Source organism: Metarhizium acridum (assembly GCF_019434415.1).
Source record: "Metarhizium acridum strain ARSEF 324 chromosome Unknown scaffold_31, whole genome shotgun sequence".
In the NCBI taxonomy this organism is placed as follows: domain Eukaryota; kingdom Fungi; phylum Ascomycota; class Sordariomycetes; order Hypocreales; family Clavicipitaceae; genus Metarhizium; species Metarhizium acridum.
The window spans coordinates 261,277-289,040 of NW_027094018.1; the positions used below are offsets into that span (position 1 = coordinate 261,277).

General features: G+C 23.2%; 2 protein-coding genes across 2 annotated transcripts; one reads left to right on the forward strand and one right to left on the reverse strand.

Moving 5' to 3' along the window:
* Positions 1-23,572: 23,572 nt before the first annotated feature.
* Positions 23,573-24,344, reverse strand: J3458_004939 (uncharacterized protein). The gene is made up of 3 exons (XM_007810439.2): positions 24,123-24,344; positions 23,988-24,051; positions 23,573-23,933 (listed from the first exon to the last, which is right to left on the reverse strand). The coding sequence occupies exons 1-3, from the start codon at positions 24,262-24,264 to the stop codon at positions 23,840-23,842; spliced, it is 300 nt and encodes a 99-aa protein (XP_007808630.1). The 5' UTR covers positions 24,265-24,344; the 3' UTR covers positions 23,573-23,839.
* Positions 24,345-26,541: 2,197 nt separating this feature from the next.
* Positions 26,542-27,723, forward strand: J3458_004940 (uncharacterized protein). The gene is made up of 2 exons (XM_066118508.1): positions 26,542-26,740; positions 26,840-27,723. Exons 1-2 carry the CDS (start codon positions 26,635-26,637, stop codon positions 27,310-27,312), a joined length of 579 nt encoding a protein of 192 aa, XP_065976028.1. The 5' UTR covers positions 26,542-26,634; the 3' UTR covers positions 27,313-27,723.
* Positions 27,724-27,764: the final 41 nt, after the last annotated feature.

A 27,764-nucleotide genomic window follows, 5' to 3' on the forward strand; every position in this document is an offset into this window, starting at 1 on the left:
GCAAATAAGCTATATTAAACTAGACTTATATATAAGGCTAAGATATTTAATATTAAACCCTATAATAAAACCCTTAATTTATATTAATATTATAATTACTATAAGATAAGCTATATTATTAAATACTATAAGGTAATATTAAGATATAAGTAGTATACTATTACTTAATATAAAGATAAAGAAAAAAGCTATCTTATTATTATATTAAACATTAAAGAAAAGTGTATTCTTTACTTTAAAATATATTTAATTTAGTTTTACTTTTACCTCATATTAAAGAAATACTAAAATAAAGCTAAAGAAGTATATATAAAACGCCTAATAAGGTTTATTAAGTTATATTATAATAATAGATATTACCTAAGATTAAAGGCTAAGAGTAACTTATTCTTAGTAAAATATTAACCTTTTATAAAGAAAAGAGAGTGCTTATTAGAAAGCTATAATTACTATAATATTATTAACTTTTAATTAAACGAAATACTATAATATACTAGTTACTTTCTAGCTAATACCCTTTTAATAGAAGTGTTAATTATAGTTATTTAACCCTTTACCTAATAATAATAAAAATCCTTTATTAGAATATTAATAAAAAGAATACACTTATATATATAATACTATAATATAGCTTTAATATTAACCTAATAATAATATAAAAATAGGAAATAATAAGGTATAACTAGTCTCTTAACTTAAGACTTAGTAAATATTACCTAATATATTATAAAGAAAGAAACGCTATATATATTAATAAAAGATATAACCTTAATACGTAAAAGGCTTAAAAAGAAAAGAATTAAAGCTACGTAACACTTAAAGGTATTAATATTTTTTCACTTTATTTAAAGCTATTAGGCCTTAATTAATAAATATTATTAGTAGAATTAAAGATAATAAAGCCTTTAAATTAGAGTATCTTTATTAATAATTTTAACTAAAAACACTTATTATAAAACGCTTATAATAGAATATTTAATAGAGTAAAGAGACTTTTATAAATAATAAAGTAATAGTAACTTATACTTATTACGCTATATAAGAAACTTATTTAATAATATTACGATAATAAGAATAATATTATAAACTTAATGTAAGCTATAAGAAGCCTTAAAGTAATATACTTAAGCGCGTTTAATATAATTAAATTTAATTATATTTTATAGCTAATTAGTATTAACCTTAAAAAGAAGAAGCTTATATTAAATACCTTACTATTAAGGTATATATAAAAGAAAATAAAAGATAATCTAATAGCTATAAAGATATAATATTACTTTAACTTAAAAATAGCTTTAATATTAATTTAAAACTATTAAAAGATTAATAAATATATAAATTAGCTTATTAAGTAATTATAAGAAATCACTTAATTAATAGCCTTAAAGAAGAGAAAGAGTAAACTTAAAGGGGAATTCTAGTAAATTAATTATATAGTTAAGGTAATAGTAGTTACGCGTAAAGTAAAGAGAGCTTAATTTAAAAGATATATAAAGCTAAACTAATAACTTTATTATAAGGTAAAGAAGGCTTAAACTTAAATTATAGCTAAAGAAAGAAGAAGCACGTAATAAAATACCTTAAGAGAGGTATTATTAGCTAAAAAAGGCCTTTAAAAATTAAAAAGATAAGCGAGACTTTAAAGCTATACCCCCTTAAAGTAAGCTAACCTTCTACTATTATATTAAGGTAATTTAAACGATTCTATAAAGTAATTAACAGAGCTCTTACGAATATAGTAAATACAAGTGTATTGTGTATTGTATTTTGTATTGTATTGTATTTTTGTGTATTGTATTTAAATACATTACATTACATAACTAAAATACCTATAAATGTATTATAAGTAAAAAAAACCCCTGTTTTTTTAAACTTAAGATTATAAGGCTAATTATAAGGGTTATAAGGTAAAATTTTATATCATTAAAAAGAGCTAAATTAGCTCTTTAAAATGCTCCACTTTTTATTACTATAAGTTATTATCTTAAAAAGTTATAAGCAATTGAAAATTCGCCCCGCTTTACTTACTTTTTATTTTAAGACATAACTTTAAAGCTTAATATCTCGCTTAATACCCACATTTTAAGGTTAATTTTTAAAGATTCAAAATCACGTGATTTTTAGCTTTATTTTAATATATAATATGCTTATGTAAGCATTTATTTATAATATTAGATATTTTATACTCTTATAATACATTTATAGGTATTCTTATCTTGTAATGTATTGTAATATATTACAATACAATACAATACAATACAGTATAGTAAAAACTACAAAAAATACAATACATTTAGAGGTCTGGTAATTAACTATAAAGTATATTAAAAAGGCTAATATTCTTATTAAGAAATTCTTTCTTAAGTTTATAGCTAATCTTAATACTATTTTAAACCTAATTTTCCCTTAACTTAATACTATTTATATTTTAAAAGAAGACTACGTTAACTTTATTAAGATAAAAATAGCCTTAATATTTATAATAAGCTAAAAGGCTCTTAAAGATAACGAGATACTAGTAGACCTTTTAAAGGCTTATAAGGGACCTTTTATTAAAGTAATTACTTATCTTCTTAATAGCTCACTTAAATACGCTTACTTTTTAGCCTAGTTTTATACTATTAAAGTAATTATATTATAAAAGCTAATAAAGAAGCTAAAGAACTATAAGTAAGCGGGTAATTAAAGGCTAATATTACTTTTAAACGTAGTAAATAAAGTTATAAAGGCTATAATTATAAGACGAATTATATAAGTTATTAAGGTAAAGGTAATACTCTTAAACCTATAAATAGAAAATAAAAGGGATAAGTTTATTAAAACCGCGCTTAAGATTATAATAAAAGTAATTAAAATAGCTTAAAGCTAGCGTAATATTACCTTACTTCTTTAGCTAAATATTAGTAGTACCTTTAATATAATTAGTTACTTAACTTACTTACTTTAAACTTATTTAAACGCTTTTAAAGATAAGGCTTTTCTATTAAATAATCGCGTTTATTTAAGCTATAATTAAGTTAAGAACAAGCTACTTATACTTTAATAAATAAATATTTTAGGTTTATTAAATATTAATAGGTATTTTATAAGGTTTATTACTCTTATTAATATTATTTTTACTTTATATTACTTTACTTTATAAGTAACTTTAAGAAGTATTAAGTATTCTTATTATAGGTTTTATTAATAATATAAATATTTTAACCTTTAATAAGATATTAAATTAAACGTAATAATATCTTAAAACTACTTAAAATACGTGCGTAAATTAAATAATAAATATTAAAGTTTACTTTAACCTAATAAAGAGTAAGCTTATATACTTTAATTATATATAAATGCTAATAATAATACGCGTTTACTTTAAAAACGCGAAGATATTACTAATAATTATAAAAGTATACTTTTTAAGCGTATAGCTTAATTAAAAGCTTACCTAAAATAAATATTAAATAAAAATTAAGAATAAATTAACCTAATAATAGCTTACTTTTACCTCTCTTATAGTATTCGCTTAAGAATACTCTTATAAAGAAGCTAAACACTTATATAGTTAAGTAATTTAATTTATTATTGCTTATAAAGTAAGCGTATACTATAAACTAATAAAGATATATAATAAGCTAAAAGGTATTACGCGATAACTTACTAGTAAATAATTAAAATACCTTTAAGCTATTATTAAAGCGTTTAAAGCTACTTTAATCCCTTAACTTAAGTAAAAGTAGCTATTTTATTACTAGACCTTTATTTAAATTATATAAAAAGGCGCTTTAAATAGTAGCTTAAAGACTTAAGAATATTAGGCTAAATTTATATAATATATATATTTATAATAAGAGTACTTAAATAAAAGCATAGCTTATAAAGAAAACCTAATAAAGAAATTATATAATAGCTATAAACTTAAAGCTAAAGTAATATTACGCGAGAGGCGCTATAAGTAAACTAATAATATAGATTCTATTATTAGTATTATAAGGCTAGAAATTATTACCTATAAAAAAACGTTAAAGTAATAAAGAATATATTTTAACTTAAACCTATTAAGTAAAGTAAAAGAATACACTTAAACCTATTAAAATATAAAATAATAACCCTAATATAGCTATATATTAGCTATATAAGTCTTAATAAATTCCTTTATAAGTAGCGTGTTCTTAAAGTAAAGTTCCACTTATATTAATACGAAATAAACGTAAAGAACGTATACTATATTATTATTAAATACCTATTATATAATAATAGTTAACTATAAAACTAGCTTAAAGATTATAAGAAATTCTATTAGGCCTTAAGAAATACTAGCCTAATATAAATCTTAACTTAATAGCTATTAAATATAAGTAAGCTTCCCTATTATTACCTTATTATATTACTTATAAAAAGATAAGTTATATAAGCTAATAATAATACTAAGAGTAGGTTAAAGTTAAACTTAAGTTAAGGTAATATTAGGGTTTAACATATAAAAAATAATTAAATAAAAGAAACTTAATCTATTATAATAGTAAATTATAACTTAAAGCTAAACCTAGCTTAATAACGCGATAATAAAAGAATTTAATTAATAATATTAGGCTATATTATTCTCCTTTAAAGTATTCTCTCCCTTAAATAATAGATTTAAGCTTAAAGATAAGTAAATAATACCTTACTTATTACTTAATACTTTTATTAAATCGCTTACGCTTAAATTATAATTCTTAAGTAAGTATTAATTTAAATAAAATTATAAATAATAATATAGGAAAATAATAAGAAAAACGTATTAAAGATAAGCTAATACTACTATTAAATGTAATAGTCTTCTTTATAATAATTAATAATTACTATAATAAATTATTTATCTTCTTTTAGGTAATACTTAAAGCTAATATTAACTTAATAACGTGCTTTATAATAGCTAATAACTCTTTTTAATTACTACTACTATAAATAGCTAAGGCTAGGCTAGTAATAGCCTTACCCTTAAGCTTATTATATAGTTTTTAAAGAATAGTTATATTAGCCTTTAATTAAGCTAAAAACTAGAACTAAATTAAAGCTAAAGTTAAAGGTATAATAGGGGTATATACTATATAGCGGCATTTATGCTTATAAGTTAAAGGAAGTCAAATAGTACATTTAATTATAGCTACGTTATTAGTATAAGAGAATAAGCACACGTATAAGTCTTTAACTTAATAAGTTTTACCTTTATAATTAAGTTTATAAGATCTTTTATTAATATTTTATGAAGTTATTTAATTAGCCTTATATAAGCTTACATTATATAATTAAATTATTTAAGTTATTTAATTACTTATTTACACTTATATTAAGCTATAGCTTATAATGTATATAATTAAAACTATAAGTATTTTAAAAGTATTTAATTACTCTATTTAAATTAATTTATTACTTATTTAAGAATCTTATTAGCCTTAAGAAGTAAGTTATAAGAATTAAAAAGTAATTAGATTATAATACCACGTATAAAGTTATTAATATATATATATATCGCGTTTAAGCTAATAAAAATAATAGTTTCGCTTAAGTAATATTTCTATTAAAAAAGAATTATTTAATCTCTTATAAAAGGCACTTTTTAGCTACTATAAGAACGAATTTAAATAGGTATAAAGGCCTAATAATATTTACGTTTAAAAGAATATAAAAGAATTATAATTATAATAAAATAAATTAAAACTAAGAAAGAAATTACAAGTAAATTATAAAAATAATTTAAACTATTTAATTAAGTAAAGAGAAATTATAATAAGATAAAAATTATTATAATTAGGCTAAAAATAAAGAGTTATTTTAAAGGTCTTTCATTAAAATAAGAATACACTTACCCTTTAAATATTAATAGACTTATAGTTAAAAAGAAGACTTTTATTAAAATAGCTTAAACTAGATAAAAAAGAACTAAAAAGGGAAAGAATTAATTAATTAATTAAAAGAATATAATATTTCTTATAATATCTCTAGTAATTATAATCTTATAGCTAATTATAAGAAATAATATTATAATATTTACTATTTTAGTTTATAAGATTATCTTTATAATAAAACTATCTTTAAAAGAGATATAAAAGGTTATTCTTAAGTTAAGTAAATTAATATAAATATTTCTTAAATATAATAAATTAAATAATTAAAAAGAATTTAAAAGAAAAGATTTTATTAATTTATTTATTATTAATTAATAAGAAGTTATTAAGAAGAACTTATATTTTTATTAATAATACCCTCTTTAAAAATTTAACTTAAAGAAAGAAAAGCTTATAGTTAAAAAGTTAAACGTTTTAAGATTAATTAATTTTATTATAACTTATAATAAAAACTTATTTAAAGCTATAAGCTAATAAAATCTTACTTTATTTACTAATATAAGCTTTAACTTTAAGGGATTTATTAAAATTCTTAAAGAAGCCTTAAGTAAATAAGAAATTTTAATTATATTTTAAAAAGCCTTTAAAGTTAAACCCTTTAATAAAGAAAATATCTTTAACTTCTTAAAGAAATTTAAGAAGAAGATAATTACCTTAATTATTTTAAAGAAAAAGTAAATAAAAATATTAAAATATAATATTACTTCTCCTAAAAGAATACGCGTTAAAACTCTTATAATTACTAGTAATTAGAATAAAGCTAAGAAGAAACTTCTTTTATAATATAATATAATTAATTAAAATTAAATAAAAACTATAATAAATAAGCTAAAAAGTCTTAATACCTAGTATTTAAGAGAGATTTTTAAGACTCTTTATTAGCTATACCTTTATTAAAGCTTATAAAGTAAAGCTAAATCTTTTACGTAAATAAAATCTATCTCTTAATTAAATATTTTATATAAAGCTTTACTTAATTATTTAATTATAAGCTTTATAAATAAGAAAGAGTATTTATAAAGTAAGATTATCTTAAAGAAGTATATTATACTTTAAAGTAAGCTAAATAAGTATATATAAGCTAAGCTTAAGCTTATAAATTATAACTTAATTATATTAAAATTAAGGCACTTACTTTAAAATTAAAAGTATACTTTAAAGACTATTTATAAACTAATAAGAGGTATTTTTAAGAGTAACTTAAATAATTATAAGAAGTAAAGCTTATACTAAAATAAATTTATATTTTAAGAAGTAAATAGAAACTAAAAAGAGAGTAAAAAACTTAACTTTATTATTAGTTTTTCTTTTAATTAAATAAATAAAATTATAAAGTAACTTAAAAAGATAAAAATCGCGTTAATTAAGTAAGCTAAAAGGTAAATTAACCTAAAAGAATAACTTAAGTAATATTAAAAGACCTTATTTTAAGAAAGTAATAAGCTTAATTAAAGTAATTAAAGATTAATTTAATTAAATTATATTTAATTTAAGAATAAAGAATTAAATAATAATAGTATTAATAATTACTTTAAAATTAATTATATTTATATAAAAGAATAATAAGAGATTTAATACTATTATTATAATAATATAAGGTATTTCCCTAATAAATACCCTTACTTAAAGTATAATTAAATGCTTAGCTTTACCTAATATAACGTAAACGCGCGTGTTCTTATAATTAGTATTAAAGTATAAAAATATATTATATTATTATAACTTTTATTTTAATTTCTTATTATTAAAAGCTACGTAAAAAAGCTTATTATACTTTAAGTTAAACTATTTTTAAATATATACGTTTATATATACTTAAATTAAGTGAAATACTTTAAGAATACTTTAATAGAAAAGTAAAATACGTTATAAAAAGAAATTAAAATACTATAAAAGAAGTTAAAGTAAATTAATATATTTAAGTAAGCGCTAAAAAAGAGTAATTCTTATAATTTACCTTTAATTAAACCCTTATTTATTATAATAATTATAATATTTAAAATATATATAATAAAAAGCGCTTAAACTTATAATTTTAAATTTAAAGTTAACCTTTTAATAAACGTAAATACGCGTAAGTAAGTAAAGCTTAAAAATAATTAAAATAATATTAAGAATAAAAATAAAAAGAGTAAAATTATAGCTTAAAATAATAAAGTTAAGCTAAAAATAATTAAACTTATTAAAGATAAGACTAATAGATAAGCGTAAATAATATAATTAAAGAGAAACTATTTAATTAAGAGAATTATAGTATAATTATACGAAGAAACGCTCTTTAAAAAAGTTAACGTTTTACTAAGAGACTTATATTAGTTACTTTTAAGCTTTATAACTTTAATAAAAAATAAAATTAATAATTATACTAATAATATTAATAACGTTAAGTAATATAATAAAAAATTAATAACCCTTTTAAAGAAATCTATTAAATTTACGAATAAAAATACTTTAAAATTAAATTAAATAATTTTAATATTTAATATAATATTAATTATAAAGAATTATATTAAAAATAATTAAAATATAATAAGAACCTTAAATAAAGAAAATAATATACTTTTAATAGCTATAAACGCGAAACTTTAAGTATTACTTATAAAAAGGCTTTAAGGTATACTTAAATTAATTAATTATTAAATTAACTTTTAAATAAACTTAATTTTATAGTTTAAAGGGATTTTTAAGTATACGTAAAAGTTATTATACCTATAAGTATAACTTAATTATAAGAGAGCTTCTTTTATACGTATCTTAGTAAATAATAGCTTATAGGGAAATATTATTAGTATAAAGTTTACCCTTTAAGTAAATTTAAAGATATATACACCTATAAAAAATACATTTATAACCTTATTTTCTAATAAAATTATATATATATATAAGAAGGTAAGAACTTACCTTTACCTTAAAAATATATAAACTTTAATTCGTTTATATATTACGTTAAATATTATTTATATTCTATTAATTTTAGGTATATTATTTATAAGACTTACTTAAATACTATTTAATTATAATAAAGAGAGTAAAGAGTTACTTATTTAATATAAATTTAATATTATACGTATTATATCTTAAGTAATAAAATTAATTATATAAGAAGTATTAAATATAGCTAATAAAATATAGCTAAAAACTTACTCGCTTATAATAGAAATATTAAAATTTTTTAAACTATTTAATTCTAATAATTAAAAGATATTAAGAAGGTAAGAGAATATATAGGTAAAAAACCGCTATTTACTTAATATTAGAGTGTTAAATAGGGTTAAACGTAACTAAATATTACGTATATTACGCTAAATATAAGAAATATATAATAAGATACTAGCTTTATTTAATTTAAGTAAATTAAACACGTTAAAATAAGTGTTAAATAGTAATTAAATAGCTATAATATAAGCTAAAATAAACCTAATAGTAGCTAAATATATTAGAGATAAGTTAACTTATAAGGCTTTTAATAGCTAAGATAAACTTAAAATATATAAAAAAGGGTTTATATTAATTAATTTATAAGTAATTAATACTATTATATAAACTATAAATAATAAGGTAAACTAATTCTTAAATTTAAGACTTTATAAAAGTAAAGTTAAGCTATTAAACGTATCTTATAATTTTATACACGTAAATATATAAGTTAATTATTATAATTATAAACCTAACGTTATTAAAATCTTAATTAATAACTTAATTAAAAAGACTAAGAAAATAAGAATTTATAGTAAAAGAAATAGTATAATAATACTAAAAAAGGTATTAAGAGAGAGAGAAAAGAAAGCTATTTACGTGTCTTTAACCTTTAATAAAGAATTTAATACCTATAATAAGTTCTATAAGCTATTAAGAGAAGAACTTAAAGAAGAGTTTATTTCTTTATTTATTAAGAAAAAGAAGAAAATATTAACCTTAATAGTTAAAAAAGTATATTAAAAATAAAGTAAGTAAATAAAGGTAATAATAAAGAAGCTTTAAAAGGTATAAGTAATTAATCTTTAAGTAAATATTATATATAAGAGAAAAGCTAATAAAGTATAATTAAAAGATAATATTCTATTAAATAATTTAACTTTAAAAGGTAATTATAATTTAAAAACTAAGAAATAAAAATAAGTTAAAGATTAAATTAAAAAAGATAATAAGTACTTAAAATATATTATAAGAAGATTCTTTAAATAATTAAGGGGATTTAAAGTAAGCTAAAAGATATTTAATTAAGTGCTTAAAGGAATTAAGAACTTCTTATAACTAAAGAAAGCTTATATTTTTAAGACTATTCTTAAAAATTATAAATTAACTTTTACGTAAAACTTATTCTATTATAGTAAAGTAAATTCTATTATTATACTCTCTTAAGTTATTAAGATAATTAAGTATAAAGTATAAAGAGTAAAATTAATTTTTATATTATTAAAACTTTAAGTTAAATTGATTAAATTATTAAAGAAAAAGATAAAGTATAAGTATTTAAAAGAAAGCTATAAGTTATATTAAAACCCTTACTTTTTAATAAGAAAAAAGAATAAAGAAGTATATCTTATTCTCTTAATAATTAATTATAATAAGATTATAATATAAAATACTTATATCTTATTAAAAGTAAATAAATTTAATAAAAGATTTAATATATATAAGATTCTTTCTATTATAAACTTACTTTTAAGCTATAATTAAATAGCTCTTATAAAAGTAAGTAAAGATATAATTATAATCTTTACGTTAATAGGTTTATTATAATTATATATGCTATTATAAGAAACTATAAACTTAATAGCTTAATTTCTAAGAATTATAAAAAGAATTTTATATAACCTTATATTAGATATATACGCTCTCTTTATAAATAATATAATAGTAAGAGAACCTATAATTACCTATAATAATAAAAAGATACTACTAGGACTCTAAAAGTAAGAAAATTTATATTAGAATATTTAATTAATATTAATAAAGTACTTATAAACTTTAAGCTAATAGATTATATTATATAAATATTAAAATTAAAGTTCTATTATTAAATAGCTATTATAATAGAATTCGTTTATAAAACGTATAAATAAAAGCCTATTAAAGTAAGAATACTTAAGATTTTAAAATAAAAAACGTGTAAAGATTAAAAGAATATAAGGTTCTTCTAAGAGTTAATAAACTATTATAAGGTATAAATTAAAAGATACACTTAAATAATAAGCTTAATTATTAAACTATTAAGAAAGAATATAAAATAAAAATAAGGTAAAGCTTAATAAATAATAATAAAAACCTTAAAAGATATAATAATAAAAGCTCTTATTCTTATAATACTTAATCTCTTAAAGAACTATAAAGAGATTATATTAATAGTTAATATTAATAGTATAAAATAAGAATACACTTTATTATAAATTATTAAAGGGAAATACTATTTAATAAAATATAAAAGTAAAATATAAACGAAATTTAAAAAGAAGTATAATACTATAAAATAAAAGTATAAGGCTATTATTTATACTCTAAGAAGGCTTAAAATATATTTATATAATATTTACTTTATTTTAAAGATTAACTTTTAAGTTTTAGTTTATTAAATTAATAAAGTAATTAATAACGTATTAAGCTTATTAATTATTAAATAAATCAGCTATATTTTATTATTTAATTTTATAGCTAAATATATTCTTAAAGCTATTAATAGAATTATAAATAAACTCTTAAGAAAAGAGCTTAGTTTATTGAATTAAATAAATTAAAAAGTTAAAGGGAATATAAAGGATTTTATTAACCTTTATTTAAATATATTAGTATTTAAGTTAAAGAAGTATAAAGATTACTTATTAAAGTACCTTTAAATTATAAAATTTCTCTTAACCTTAAAAAGATTAATTAATCTTAAGAATAATAAATATAAAAAGCTAAGAATAAGAGCTAAGTAATTCTTTATAGAAAATAATTAGCTTTAAAAGAGACTAACTAGAATAATAAAAGAATTAATATTAGTAATTAATAAAGTAAACTATTAATAACTAATAATTAAAAAGATCTATAAAACTATAAGCTATAAAAGCGCTAAGATAATCTATTAAGTAGCTAGGTAATAGTATTAATAGCAAATAATATAAAATATAATTAAAGAAATAATAGTATATTATAAGACTTACTAGTAATTTATACTATAATAACTATAAGAGATATTAATACTAGTAGCCCCTAGAAAGTCTATAAGTAAAATATATATTAACACTTAATATCTATTATTTAATTATAGCTTTAATTATTTACTTAAAGCTAAGTATAACCTTATTAACTAGGTTAAAGTAAAACTAATTTATAAAGTAAATATATTAATAATAAGAAAGTTTTTAAATAAAATACTTATTAGATTTAAAGTTTATAAGTATATTATTTATAATAATAGCTTAAAAATATAAGATAATTTAAGGGAAGCTCTTAAGAATATTAAAGCTTATAGAATTTAAATATTTAAATATAACCTAAAAGCTAATATAATTATAAAAGCTAGGCATTAAGCTTTAGCCTTAGCTATATTTAAGATAAGAGAATTAACTAGAAAATAGCACTAATATTTAATAAGAGTATTACTAGTAAATAGAATAGCTATTTAAGCTTTTTATAAGAAATTAACGTTTTATCTTATTTATAAATAAAAGCTTATATTACCTTTAAAAGTTAAGTTTTTTATTTAAAGGCTAATTAAATAAAATAAAATAAAATTAAAATAAAATCTCTTTAAAGTAAGGGTACGCTTATTATAATAAAAAGCGAAAGATATTATAAAAGCTAAGGAAAAGGTATATAAGTTTAAGAGAAAACTAACTAAATAAACTAATTACTTATAAGCTAGGTTAATTAAAAGAAATAAAGATTAATTAAATTTAAATAATCTTATTCTTATTTATAACGTTTAAAGAAGTATTAATATATTTATAACTAAAAAACTTATTATAAGATAAAATAGCTTATTTAAAATTATTAGCTATACTATTATTTTAAAGGCTTATTAAATTAAAATACTAGATAAGGTTATATTAAGTAAAATAATCTTAAATAATTATTTAAAGAAGTTTACGCCTAATAAAAATAATTAATAATTCTTTATAATAAATAATTAATTATTAAGAGAATAAAAAGAGATAAACTTAAATGCTATAAAGAGTAATAAGAAGATTAAAAGACTTTACTTAAGCTAATTTACCTATAATATAAGTAATTAAATAATTAAAATTAAAGATAAGGTTAACTTAAATAAGAATTAAGTAAAGAAGCTTAAAGATAAGAAGATAAAGGTTACGCTTTTACTTAAATAATACCTATAATAATACCTTAAAATTAAATTACCTTTTATTATAGCTAAGAAAAGAGATAAGTTTATCTAAATAAATATATTAATTAATTAAAGTTAAGAATACTTATTTTAAAGATAAAACTATTATTCTTAATTATTTTATCTTAAAGAAAAGACTATAATTAAAGTAAAAGATAAAAGCTAAAAGGAGAAAGATTAATAAATATATTAATAATATTTAAGTACTCTTAAAAAGTAAGAAAACGTTAATTAAAGGAGAAATAAACGCTTAAAATAAGAGATAAGAGATAATACTTATACTAAATATAAGTAAGCTAATAAAAGAACTATTAAAATAGCTTAAAAATCTAAGAATTTACCTTTATTTTAACTTATATAAATTAATATTAAAAATTATAAAAGTTTAATAAGAAATATATAATTTTACTTTAAAAATTATATAATTATTATATAAGACTTATATAAGTATAATCTTAATATAGGTAATTTTAATTCTTTATAATTAAATAAGGCCTAAGAGTATTACGTTTTAACTTAAAAATAAAAGCTATTTTATTACTATTTATAATTAATAATATTAACTATTAATAGACCTAATTATTTAATAATTAACCTTAATTATAAGTACTTAAAGCTAAGATAATTAAGAGTATAAAGAGATTAAATAGTCTAGTATATTATAAGAATAATTATAAGCTAAAAAGGTAACTATTAAATTAATTTACTATATTAACTATAAAGAGAAAAGTAAATAAGCCCTATTACTTTAAGATAAAACTTCTTATTAAAAAGCCTAATATTACTTAAACCTTTTATAAATTATAATTAATAAGAGGTATTATAAAGTATATTAGGTAAACTAAGAGAAGTAAAAGGTATTAATATTAAGAAAAAATAATATAGGCACTTAAAAGAGAGATAAAAGTTAATAAAATAAGATATAAATTAATTAATTATATAAAGTAAAGCTACAGTATTAATAAAATATAGCTTTATTTCGCTTATACCTTAAATTTAGCGTTCTTCTTTATCTTCTTATTAAGTTTCTTAATTACCTTATAAGCAGAGTATTAACAAAAAAACTACACTACATGTAGTTTTTTAGTGTAGTTTTTAGTGTAGTGTAGTTTTTCTAGTTTTAGTGTAGTTTAACTACACTACAACTACATTTGTAGTGTAATGTGTAATTATAGAGAGAAATTTTTAATTATAAATATAACGTTAATTATAAGACTTATAAGGTTATATTTATTATACCTTAATAAAGCTAATTTAGCTCTTTATAATGCACTAATTTTTATACGTATAGCTTATAAATTAAGCGAGTTATAATAGGTTAAATCTTAGCTAAAAATTAAGATCCACTTTTTTAAAATAAGAGACTAAAAGCTTAATATCTCGCTTAATATCCACATTTTAAGGTTAATTTTTAAAGATTTAAAATCACGTGATTTTTAGCTTTATTTTAATATATAATATGCTTATATAAGCTTTTTTTTAGTAAAACTTTTTTATAATAAAATTTAAAAATAAAAAAGTTAAGTAAGAAATATAAAATCTATTATAATATAAGAAATAATATATATAAAAAGAAAGTATAAAATATTATTTTATATGAAAAATTTTAAGGTATTTAAATATATTATTTATAACTTTAATATATTTCTTATGACTTTAATATTTAATATTTTATATTTAAGTTATAGGGTAATATTATAAATATTATTATTTTATAAGATATTTATATATAAATAATTCAAATTTTTAAATTTATTATATTAAATATATTCTACTTATAATAATAATATAAAATAATACTTGCTTACTTAATATAATTCCCTTATAATTCCGTTTTATTTTATTTTTATTTTATTTTTATTAGTTTTTAATCCCTGTTTTTAGCTTATTTAAGCTAGCTAATCCCTGCTTACTAATATTAATATTAGTACTAATATTAATATTAGTAAGCAAATGTAGCTCTATTTTAGCTTACTAATTATATTAGCTAATAATAGCTTATAAATTAATTAACACTACACATTACACTAATTTTTAAAATGTAATGTAGTGTAGTAAAACTACACTACACTACACTACACTAAAATTCACTAAAAACTACAAAACTACACTACTTCCAATACTCTGCTTATAAGTAATAGCTTTAATAAGTCTCTTATTATTATAAGAATAAGAGTAATTAATTATAATACGTAAAGTATTCTTTAAAGTAATATAAGAAGAGATATTTAAATTAATATATACCCTAATAGTTAAAGATAAGTAATTCTTTCTAAGAAAAGGCTTAAATAAAGAATTATAATTAAAATTATAAGGCTTATAAGCTAAATATAAACGCTATTTATAGAAAGTAATATAAGAGCTATTTTAAATATAATTATTATAAGACTTATATAAATATATCTTAAAGAATATATAATTATAAAAAGAAGTTATAACGTATTCTTTAAATATAATAATAGTTTTCTTAAAGAAGTTAAAGTAATTAAAGTATAAATATAATTTAATCTTTTATATAATAAAATAAGTAAAGTATAAACGCGCTTAAGGTAATTAATTATAATTAAGAGAAATTAATCATTTAAATAGGCTATTTTAACGGGAATAAGAATTGCGTTATAAGATTAATAATAAAGTGTTTTCTAGTATAAAAGATTATTATCTTTAAGCTTATTAAAAATAAACTAATAAAAATAATTAAAGGGCCTTATCTTACCCTAATAGTTAGTTTTATTTAAGAGAGTACCCTTTAAAGGCTTTATATAAATAGCTATCTTAGTATATATAAAAGCGTTACCTTATTTAAGGTTATACTTACTATAAACTTAAAAGTAAAAGGTATATTTAAGTTAAAGAAAATTAGTATATACCTAAAAGAAACCTTAATTAAATAAAGAGAAGTAAAGTACCTAATAAATAATAAGAGAATTAACTTAAAGCTTACTATTATAATCTTATTAAATTTTAATAGTAATAAAGAATATAAATTTATCTTTAAAGATTATCTTTAAGATAATTAAAATAACGTTTAAAAGATTCTTATAAATATAATAAACTTAATTACTTATAATTAAATAATTAAGAGATAAAAAAGAGAGATATTAAAGGAAAAGAGTTATAAAAGAGAGAAACTAATAATTAAGTAATATTAAGTAAAAAACTATATAATAATTTATTATAAAGTTTAAATAAAGCACTTAAAGCTATAGCTTTATATATTATAAATATAAAAAAGTGCTCTTTATACCTTTTAAGCATTTAATCTTCTTACCTTTTATATATATTAATATCTTTTCTTCTCTTTAATATAATATAACCTTTATATCTTTTCTTTTTAAAGCTTTATAACCCTTAATATTATTATTATTAAGAGTATTATAAAGCTTTTTTACCTATTATTTTATATAATACTAGGTTTAAGCTACTAAAAATTAAATCTTTTAGCTTACTTACCCTTTAAGTCTTACTTATAAGGTGTAAAAAACCTTATAAGAAGATCTTTAAGTATTAATTAAATTAAGTATTTAAGCTCTTTAAGTATTTTTAATTAAAAAAGATACCTTTAAAGAAACTAAACTTATAAAGTATTTAATTAGAATTACTTAAATATAAGTATAAGTTAACGTTATTAAACTAAAAAAGAATTAGGTATACTTATTTTTAAAGACTAAGAACGTAATTATTATTATATATAAAAGAACGTAATTTATATATACTAGTAAGTTTTATATAAAAAGAGAGAAATTACTTATTAAGTAAAATCTTATTAACCTTTACCTCTTTTAATTACTATTATATTAACCCTAAAAGTAATAAAATTATAAACGTAAAGTTTATAAGAACTTAAAAATCTTTAATAAGTATTATAAAGAATTACTACTTATATTTATAATAATATTTAAAGAGTTATAAAATAATTATTTAATAGAAATTCATAGATTTATAGCTAAAAGCTACGCTAAGAAAAGGTTAAACTATTAATTAAATTAATTTAAATTAATAATAATAGGTTATATTATAAGAAGAGAAATTAAAAAGGTTCTTAATATTACGTTACACTTATTTACTATATAAGCTAAATAACTTATTAAGTAAAAACTATATAAATTAATTAATAATAAGGTTAAAAGACTTAATAATACTCTAATAAATATTATATATAGCGTTAAATATAATTTATAGAATATTTATATATATTAAAAGAAAACACGATTCTTTATAAAGTTTATATACTTTTTAAGCTATTAAATATACTTTAAATTTAATTATAAGTATAAGATATTATACGTATTTAACTCTCTTATAAGAGATAAAAACTAACGTTTTAAGTAGTTTATTAAGAGATAATAATAAGTACTTTAACTATTAAATTACCCCTATAAGTTTAATTATATTTTAGTATTATATATATTATAAACTAAAAACTAAAAATATAATTACGCGTACCTAGTATTCTTAATTAATTACTTTAAAGGACTTATAAGTTATTACTTAAATAAAATAATAGAAAAATAAGTTAAATTAAAGAATATTTATATTTAAGAAATAATAATACTTAAAGAGAAGACCTTAATTAAAAGTAATTATAAATTATACTTAAGAGATTACTTATATTTATTAAAGAAAAGCTACGTTATAAATAATAAAAGAGTAAATAAGGTTTTATAAATTTTATAAGATATAACTATAAATAAGCTTAAAGTATATCTTAAAGTAATAAGAGAGAAAGATAATAACCTTAAATTCTTAGATTAAAGTCTTTATAAAAGTAAAGGTAAACTATATATACTTATAATAAAGAAGAATATTATTACGTTAATTAAGAGCTTTATTCTAGAAAACACTTATATTAACTAGTAAAAATATAATTATTTAAGATTAATTAAATAAATTATTACTAATAAGAATATAGCTATATTTAAGATATAATATTATATAAAAAGAACGTAGCTTAAGATTTTAAGAGAATATTTAATTACTTATAATAACTTATAGTAATTAATTATTAAATATAAGGTTAATATAACTATTAAATACTTTAAGGTTATAAGAGATTAAATAAATAAGAAAGTTATTAATCTTATAAAAGTCTTAAAAAAGGTTAAGAAGAATATTATTATATTAAACTTAAAAAAAACGCCTTAATAATAGAGTTTTAATAACTTTAACTAAGAGGGTAATAATAAAGAGAATAATATTTAAGGTCTTATAACTTTAAAGCCTTTAAGATTAATATTAAAGAAACTAATAAATTAACTTCTATTATTTAATATTAATTCGTTTTTTTCTTTATTATTATCTCGTAAAAGCTTTATTAAAGAAGAGAAAATAGTAATATTAAATTAGCTTTTAATTATTAAATAACTCTTTAATTACTTAAAAGACCTTAAAGAAACTAAAAAGGCTAAGAAAGAAGTAAAAATTAACGTTATATTATTAGCTATAAAAATAAATACTTTAATTATAAGGAAAATATTTAAAGAGTAATTTTAAATATAATAACCTTTAATTAAAGTAAGGCTCTCGTAAATTAAGTAAGACACTATTACCTCCCTTTAACTTAAGAGGTTACGTATAATATAATAGATCTTTTACGAGAGCACGTATAAGAATAACTAATATATAATAAATTACTTATAAGTATAAGCTTTATAAACTTAATTTTAAAAGAACTAATATAAAAAGAGTTCTAATATAATATTATTAAACGCTATTAACTATTCTAAGAGGTAACTATTAAATCTATAAGATATTACTTTATAAGAGCCTTTAAAAGACTAAAACGTTTTAACGTTATAAAGAAAAAAGAAGAGAAGATTAAGCTAGTAATATTAAAGACTTTAAAGTTAAGTAAAAAGATAAAGAGGCTAAGATTATAATTAAATAATTAATTTATAAATTAAGAGATTATATAATAGATTTACTTAATTATTATTACTTATTATTAACTTATAAAAGTAATAAGCTTTACTCGTTTAAGAAGAATTTATATAATAGTATTTATACTTATAAGTTAAAGAAAGTTAAATAATACATTTAATTATAATTACGTTATTAATATAAGAGAATAAGTATACGTATAAGTCTTTAATTTAATAAGTTTCACCTTTATAATTAAGTTTATAAGATCTTTTATTAATATTTTATTAAGTTATTTAATTAACCTTATATAAGCTTATATTATATAGTTATATTATTTAAGTTATTTAATTACTTATTTACACTTATATTAAGCTATAGCTTATAATACGTGTAATTAGAACTATAAGTATTTTAAAAGCATTTAATTACTCTATTTAAATTAATTTACTACTTATTTAAGAACCTTATTAGCCTTAAGAAGTAAGTTATAAGAATTAAAAAGTAACTAGATCGTAATACCGCGTATAGAGTTACTAGTGTGTGTGTATATCGCGTTTAGGCCAATAAAATACTTAAGGCTTAAAAGTACTAATAAGCTTAATAAGCTTATCTTAAAGTTAAGGTAAAATTAAACGAGTCTTAGTATTAATAAAAACCTATAAAGTATTAATTAACGTATAAAAATAATAAGATTATAAGCTAAAGCTAAATTAAACTTAACTTACCTTTAGGTAAGAATAGTTATAAACCTAGTAATTAAAGTAAGTAATAGTATTAGATTTTATAAGAGTTAATAAAGCTAGGTTAAAGCTAAAGTATAAAAATAATCTTATTAGAAATAATATAATAAAGATAAGCTTAGCTCTTCTTTATACTAATAATAACTTAAGTTATATAAGATAAGCATAGAATTTAATATTAAGCGTTAACTTATATAAACGTTAATATAATACTAGGTTAAAGTAAAATAAAGGTACTTATAATAACCTTTTACTTAATAGCTTTTTTCTTTTAGGTAAACGTAAGTATCTTACCCTTAAAAGGGTTATTCTTTTATAGTTAAGTTAATACTATTATTAAATTAAAGTTAATTAATTAATTAAAACGTATTTTAAGGGTAATATTAAGTATAACTATTTTAAAAATAATAAGCTTCTATAAAATATTAATAAAAAGACATTAAAATTAAGTTAAAGTTAAGTAAATATATAAAGTAAAATAAACTAATATACGATTAAAAATAATGAATAAAATAAGAGAGAGAGACGCTTAGCGCTAGGTTAATATTAGGTAAGAACTTACCTTAAATTAAAAAAAGCTTATAAAAGCTATAAGAGATAAGAAAAGCCTAAAAAAATAGCGCGTGTTAATTAAATTCGCCTAAAAAACGCTTAAAAAATAAGCTAATATAAACATAACTTTAATAAGCTTATAAAGAGAGCTAAAAGCTATTATAAGGCTAGCTTAATATTAAAGGCTATAAAAAGAGGTTATACGTATAAAAATTAAGGGTTTAAAGAAGAACGAAAGAAAGGAAAATTAATAGCTTAATTTAAAGCTCTTATAAAGGCTATAATAGGCCTTAAATAGCTAGTAATAGCTAGTTAAGCCTAGCTAGGTAGCTTTAAAAGTAAGAAAAAAGTAAAGTTTACTATAATATACTAATTATACTAGGAATATCTAGAATATAGCGTTATACTAGGCTTAAAATAGTATAATATAATATAACACTTAAAGAAAACTATATAATAGCCTTAAACACTTAAATACTAGAATAGCTACCTAATTAATATATTAAGGTTAACTTAAACTTAGCTTAAACCTTTATTATACATGCTTTAATAAACTGCTATTAGAATAGCTAGCCTAATAGGTACCTTTAACCTATATAATTTAAAATACGCTTTATATAATTATAGGTTATAGTAAGGTAAGGATAACCTAGAATAAAAGTAAGGGGGTTTTTCTTTCTATATAAAGGGTTTTCCCACTTAAACTACATATAAAAGTATTAGAATAGCTATAATAGCTCTAGGGTACTTAAATAAATAAATAAATAAATATAATAACTTTATTAATATTTAAAAGAGAATAAATAATACGTATTATAAGTATTAAGATACTATTATTTAATATATATTTTAATAATAGTTTAATTAAAGAGAGTAATAGGCTCTTTACTTTCTTTTAAATTATTAATATTTTAGTTAATTAACTAATAATCTAATAGAATTATTATATTATAATATTAAAAGCTATTTAATTATAGGTATAAGTAACCTTTATATAATACTTTAAGAGCTTTAATAAATAATAATAGCTTTACATTAAAATTATTCTAAAAAAATAGCTTAATTAAAGGTTAAGTAATAAATTAAATATATTAAAAGAGAGTGCTTTAATAAGCTTTCCTATTAAATATTCTTTTAAGCTATAAATTTAATTAATTAATAATATTAACTTATTAAAGTAGCTTAAAAAGGTATAATATAGCTTTATTTTTATAAGAAACCTTATATATTTTAATAAAAATTTAGCTTATTATATACTTATATTATTCTTAATTTTTAAAATAATAATTAAGTGCTTAATAAAACTATTATTTATTCTTATTAATAGCTTTAAAAGCCTTTCATTAGTTATTAATTAAATTTAAAAGAAAATAACATAAAAATTATACCTAATATTAACCTTTAAGATATTATTATTATATTAGTAACTTAACCCTTTAAATTTTAAACTCTATTAAGGTTAGCTATATACGTAAAGCTTAAAATAATTAAATTAACTCTTAATAATATAATTTAATAGTAATTTAATTATTATAAGTAACTTAATTACCTTAATTAACTTTACTACGTTAATTAACTTAAGTATTTTAATTAATTAAATTACCTTTATAATTATAATTATAACGCTTAAATTAATAAGGCTTATAATAACTTAATTTTAGTATTTAAAGAACTCTTATATAGGTTAAAATTAAAGGGTAATTATAGCTAAAAATATAAAGTAATAATAAAGGTAACTTATAATTATTAATTTATTTTAAAAATATTTTAATTAATAAGGTAATAAAATTAATAAACGTATAAGTTATTGAAAGTAACTTATTATAAGTATTAATTATAAAGAAAAAAATTATTATTATAATAACTCTTTAAATAACTTAAATTAATAATTAGCCTAATAAAATATATATATTTTAAATAAAATATTAAAAATTACGTTTTTAAATAAATTAAGCTCTTTTAATATTATTATTACTTAATATTATTAAATTTTAAACCTATTATTAAGCGCATTTTAAATAATATATTATATAGTTATTTTTTTATGTGTAAAACACACTAAGAGGTATAAGATATAGGGTCCCTAATTAAATCGGGTTAGTCGTATGCATACAGCGCTCATACATACAGCGGCGAATAGATGGACTCGGTCCGAAAGGGTCGGCATAGATTTGGCTGATCACTTCACCATGATGGAAGATATAAATCAACTGAAGCAACTCGGAAATGTGATGAATAGCTTTTTGATATAAGTGCGGGGTACCCGACAGTCCCATACGTGCTTCTAAGACCGGCTTGGGAGTGAAGAGGGAAACGATGGCTCATCCTTGTTATGTATGTAAGGATGATAATTTTTTGGGGGTTTCAGACAATGGGGGGGGGAAGTGTGGTAGTTCAAGGCGAAACATGAATTCATATGGTATTGAAATCGAGGCAAGAGACTTAATAATCAGAATGCAAAGTAAGATACCGGCAGGAGAAGATGGTGTATTTTCCAATCGCGTGCATCACAGATTCCCTGAACCCGCACACGGGGCATAGATCTCTGGTCATTTGGAATACTAATTTTGCCTCGCAAGCAGAAAGCTCTTACTTACCTACCAGGATGAGGTATGTCAGTATTCGTGGTACCAACAGAAAGTGCTAGTTGTGCCTGGTGATCAAGGCATACCCAGGAGATGATAATTGTAAATATCCATGTATTTTTCCGTATTCTCTGGCCACAAATACGAATGGAGGATTCAAGATATTCCTCCCTCTCTGATCAAAAATTCTCAGGTTACTAGGCGAAGGAGAATGCGGCAACACACGGCAGGATGTCGCCAAGATGATGTGCTTTCTTGTCTTTCATATCCTAGAGCCGTGTGCGGGTATGTGTGAAAGGTCTATTCATATAATGGCTATTTCCACAAATCTCATTCACAATCGAGTTTTGGAATGGGATAAAAAGTGTTTCTACTATTTAAGAAACCAGCATGTAAAACTATGTCGTAATTATTTATGACTGGAGTCTTGAATGAGAGCTCACATTGGGAGTACAACGCAGCTAAGTTCGTAAGTACCTAGATAGCTGATTCTCCAGTGGATTTATCTACTTCAATCTGACTTGATAAGAGCTGCGAACTAACATGTAGACCCAAGTTTTATGATGCTGAGGACCGCGTAGTAGGGTAGGCCAAATACAGCAAATCGGTTCACGTCACATTGACTCAGAAAAAGCGTGAAATCAACATAATATCTCTATATAAAAATGTACACTGCATTCTGATTATTGAAATCGCATCACACCATAATGATTGCCTTCTAGACCCAAATGTCACTGTGACAACGAAACAGAAAACGGTACGAAACCATGGACAACTTCGATCAGATGTGTTCATTATGACAGTGTATGAAGAGATGAAATGTAACGACGAGTGAAATACTGCCAATCCGGGGTGAATTGCTGTCTTCCACTATCTTCAGTGGTCTTGCTAGAATTACCAGCAGAACACTGATCGGATGGTGGTTCCCGGGGGCATGTTCTCCTGAATGCCAGCATGCTGATACTTGTTTCCAGAACATCCATCATGACTAGAAACTTATTAGCCATACGTTTAATTGCGCGACAAGGAGCAGAAATCTCACGAGTAGAAGTCACAAACATGACCTTCAGCGTTCAAAGACTGAACCTTGCATTCTGGGACCTTGTCTATATTTGATTCATTGTCAGTGTCTTCATCGGTGATCTGAGCGTATTTAGCGAATATTAAATAGTCTTACAGCAACTGTCAATAGGCACAAAGTGGTCGTCGCAGTCCTGGAGGTTAGGCTGCCGGCATAGTGTGAGTTTGGTGGTAATTGGGGTAGCCATAGAAGAGGCAGCAAGAGAAACGATGGCAATGATGGAGGCGGAAAACTTCATTTTGGAGAGCTTCAAAGATTGAGTTTCAATGATATATAAGGGCTGGTCAAGATGGAGGGATGTTGTAGTCTTGAAATTACTGTAGCGTAATGAGATGAGAGTCGTTGGTATGTAGACGTGACCGTATTTATACCTGAATATCCCTTTCATTTTTTTTCTTTTTATATGGGGATAGAGAATTTCATGCCCTCAACACAGATATTTACTCCCTCAACCGTTGACCGTCTCATCATAAAATGTTACATTCGCTCTCGCAACTATACATTCACGCTGTGTACAGTTGCCGAGAAGTCCGCGACCTCGCATCAAAACCCCACCGCAAGGATCGCCCGAGTTCCGACTTGGTGTTTCTTTTGTTCATACCCAACCCGTCATTTTGTGGAGAGCCGTCTATTCACTCGGGCTCATCATGCATAACCGATATGCACGCTCCGCACTTAGCGTCTCGTTTCCGTAGTCTTAACTGAGACATTGGCATCGCAGATGGAAGGACGCCACCATCTCTGATGCATGGTGAACTGATCAGAGAGACGAATTTCATTACGATGAGACAGGCTATGCTGATGGTTCTGTGCAATTGCCCAAACTATGGATTGAGAGCTAGTCGAACACGGGGTTACTTATGCTGGAGTCTATAAATAGCCTCGTCCGAAACTTCCGGAAGCTAAAGGAAACCTCGTAGATGTACAATGCGCTCACGTCTCGGGACAGGTTGATTCGACCGTCGCCGCCAATGCCACCGTCGCTCTGCTCTCGGCCACCGACGGTCAGGGCTGTTGTTTGAACTGGACAAGCCGGAGCTGTTCTTCCCTTTTGCGAAAGACTGCAGCGTTGCATATGTCCCCCCCTTCAGCTAGATGGCCGACATGAAAAGTGGAACGGCGTAGCAACTCAGTTAAGCGAACTCCATTCGCTCCTGGGCCAGGATATTAGTTTGGCCAATTCTTTCCGTCTTTGATTTCAGTGATGACTTTGAAAACCCGATTGGCTCACACTCTCAACATTAATACGAGAGTAAAACGCAGGCAAATGCAATATATCAGCTTGGTATCGACCCTAGACCCGGCGTATCTCCATTACGATGGTAAGTTGGTGCGTCTCGTGAGGGTTGGGCGATGTTTCATGTGGTGGATGAGCCGAGGTAGGGCATACCAGCAACAATACTAACCTAACCCGAGACCAAAATAGGTCATACATAATGGATGCCAGATAATAATATTCAGTATTTACCCTTCCCTTTCGATCCTTGACTTGAGGCACGGAACTTTGAGCTTAGCAGAGCTTAGCATGCCATAAATCAGACGACATCCCATTATGTCTTTCTGGCTTCCGGGATACGACAAGCCAAGCCTGAAGTCATATATGCGTAGCGTGAGATTTTCAAGTAAATCGCCCTCTTGTCGTTTAACTGTCTGGAATTTGGTCGTTGAAGCAGTCTCTACCAACTATGTACATTGACTCCAATGGACCTTTCTCGAACATGAGCAAGAAGGATCATATGTGGGTGCGGGAGATAGTGTCAAGGCCTTGAGCTCAAGCAGCCATTGTAGGAAGCGGGAGCGTATGTAAACAATAAGAGTAATACTAATATGGACTTGCACAGTCCCGTGGTAGAATCGCCCTCGCTCCGGCGACGGCTTGAGTACACTCACTTTACATAAAGTGAAAGTGTGTCCAACTATTCTCTACCCACTGCTTATATCCCAACGTGGTCTCAGGGCGACTCCACATAGTTGAACGACAGGCTGGTATGGTGAAGCTTAGTTGTGGTTCCTCTCGCATAATCCCACATGTGCAGTCATGCTCCCTGTTCGGCTTCGGCGATGCCACTTGCTACTATGCATGAGCTGGACCTGCCAACTTGTGCATCGAATCCTTTACGACCCAGAGTTGATGTGATTGTGTGGCAAATTTAGCCAGTTCCTTCCATGTACATATAGCCAAATATCCTCCTGACGCTGCACCCGAGTCGTCTCTATTCCGGCCCATTGCCGGTGCAGATGGCGGTACAGGTGTTGGCATTGTTTTCAACAATCATTCCGTCATCGCCACCAGAATCAGCGAGGGACTGAGGACGAACAGACGGGGACAAGGATGATGCGGGGAACTGCGAAGTTCGAACAAAGGCTAAAGCAGACGCCACTACCCTAACCCTAAGCGCATCTCCTCCCAGGTGCTGGGTATTGGCTCATGGGACACAGCCACTATAATTAGCCTTGGAGTCTGGTGGCATTTGGGACATAACGTCCCCATTCACTCTGAGTCATACCGCGACACCTCAGAGAACCGAATATCTGTCATAGCCGCCTGGCTGCGGTGAACACTCGATGAGACGCCATTTCCAACAGCATCATCCGACCGCAAACGTCGATGGAGTACTCGGTGCAACTCATTCAACCAGATGAGGCCGGAGTTGACCTGTTCCTGACCCGCTACAAGCCATTCCGCCTTGGAGCTTTACAAAATGACCCGTCCTGTAAGCAACCGAACCATGCTCACCTCCCAAGCACGTAAGGAGTCTTATGGATAATTTCCAAGACAACAGACACCTGACTGGTGATATGTGCGCAAACAGTCTTCGGATCAACCTACACTCGCGAAGCGTCTATGGCAGATGATTTTTGGCGTGGTCGGGTATTAAACCCGAATGCCAAAACCTTTGTAGCCATGCAGAAGCAAGTCGGCGACATTCTATCCTCTGTAACGATTGTCCGCCACGTATCTGCACCATCAAAAGTGCAGGCCCAACTTGGCCTTGAGGCAGAACACAAGGCTAGCGAGCAAGTGTTGCATTGGGAGGTGAACGCAGTGTACACCGCCCCAGCAGCTCGACGAAGGGGCCTGGGAAGAAAAGTGATAGAGGCAGCGGTCAAAGAGGCGCGAGGCGCTGCTGATTCCGAAGGCAAACCTTGCCTCATCACGGCGCTAGTGAAGAAGAATAATACCGCTGCCAGAATCCTGTACGAGAGGGCTGGGTTTCAAGCCCTGGGTGGTGTTGACGGAGATGATGCACTGCGGCTGTTTCTCTGGACGGCTCGCTCGACATAGGCAATTCAACTAATTTCATAGTAGAGTATAGAAACAGGACTGATGTAGCATTCTGGGCTAACCAAACGGACGCAAACGTGAACCAAAATATAGTGTTGCGTGTGGATTTGTGAATGTAGAGAAGAGGACTATCGTTTGGCGTATCTATGCAGAAGCAAGGCGTATAATGCCTAATCCTCCGTTTTCGAATTTACCACAAAAGCAGCGATTAGCCTACGGGCCCGTAAGCCTAAGCCCAACTAGGTCCCGAGCTCTTGTGCAGCTATCGTCAGGTTCCGGGGGTCGGTCCGGCCGCAATGTTTTGTGAACCGATTTGTGGGTTTCAAAATTGTGATAATCCCATGGCCAGCACACATCGGTCGGGCAATTAGTATCAGGGCAGCGCAGAGCCAGTCGGTTTCTGTAATAAATTGCCACTTCGCAATCAAATTCACACTGCAGATAGACAAGAA

Coding starts and splice junctions, on each gene's coding strand:
- J3458_004939 (XM_007810439.2), bottom strand. CDS start 24,264: ATGAAGTTTTCCGCCTCCATCATTGCCATCGTTTCTCTTGCTGCCTCT. Junction 24,052..24,122: donor TGTGCCTATTGACAGTTGCT/GTAAGACTATTT, acceptor AATCAAATATAG/ACAAGGTCCCAGAATGCAAG. Junction 23,934..23,987: donor CATGTTTGTGACTTCTACTC/GTGAGATTTCTG, acceptor ATAAGTTTCTAG/TCATGATGGATGTTCTGGAA.
- J3458_004940 (XM_066118508.1), top strand. CDS start 26,635: ATGGAGTACTCGGTGCAACTCATTCAACCAGATGAGGCCGGAGTTGAC. Junction 26,741..26,839: donor TTTACAAAATGACCCGTCCT/GTAAGCAACCGA, acceptor GTGCGCAAACAG/TCTTCGGATCAACCTACACT.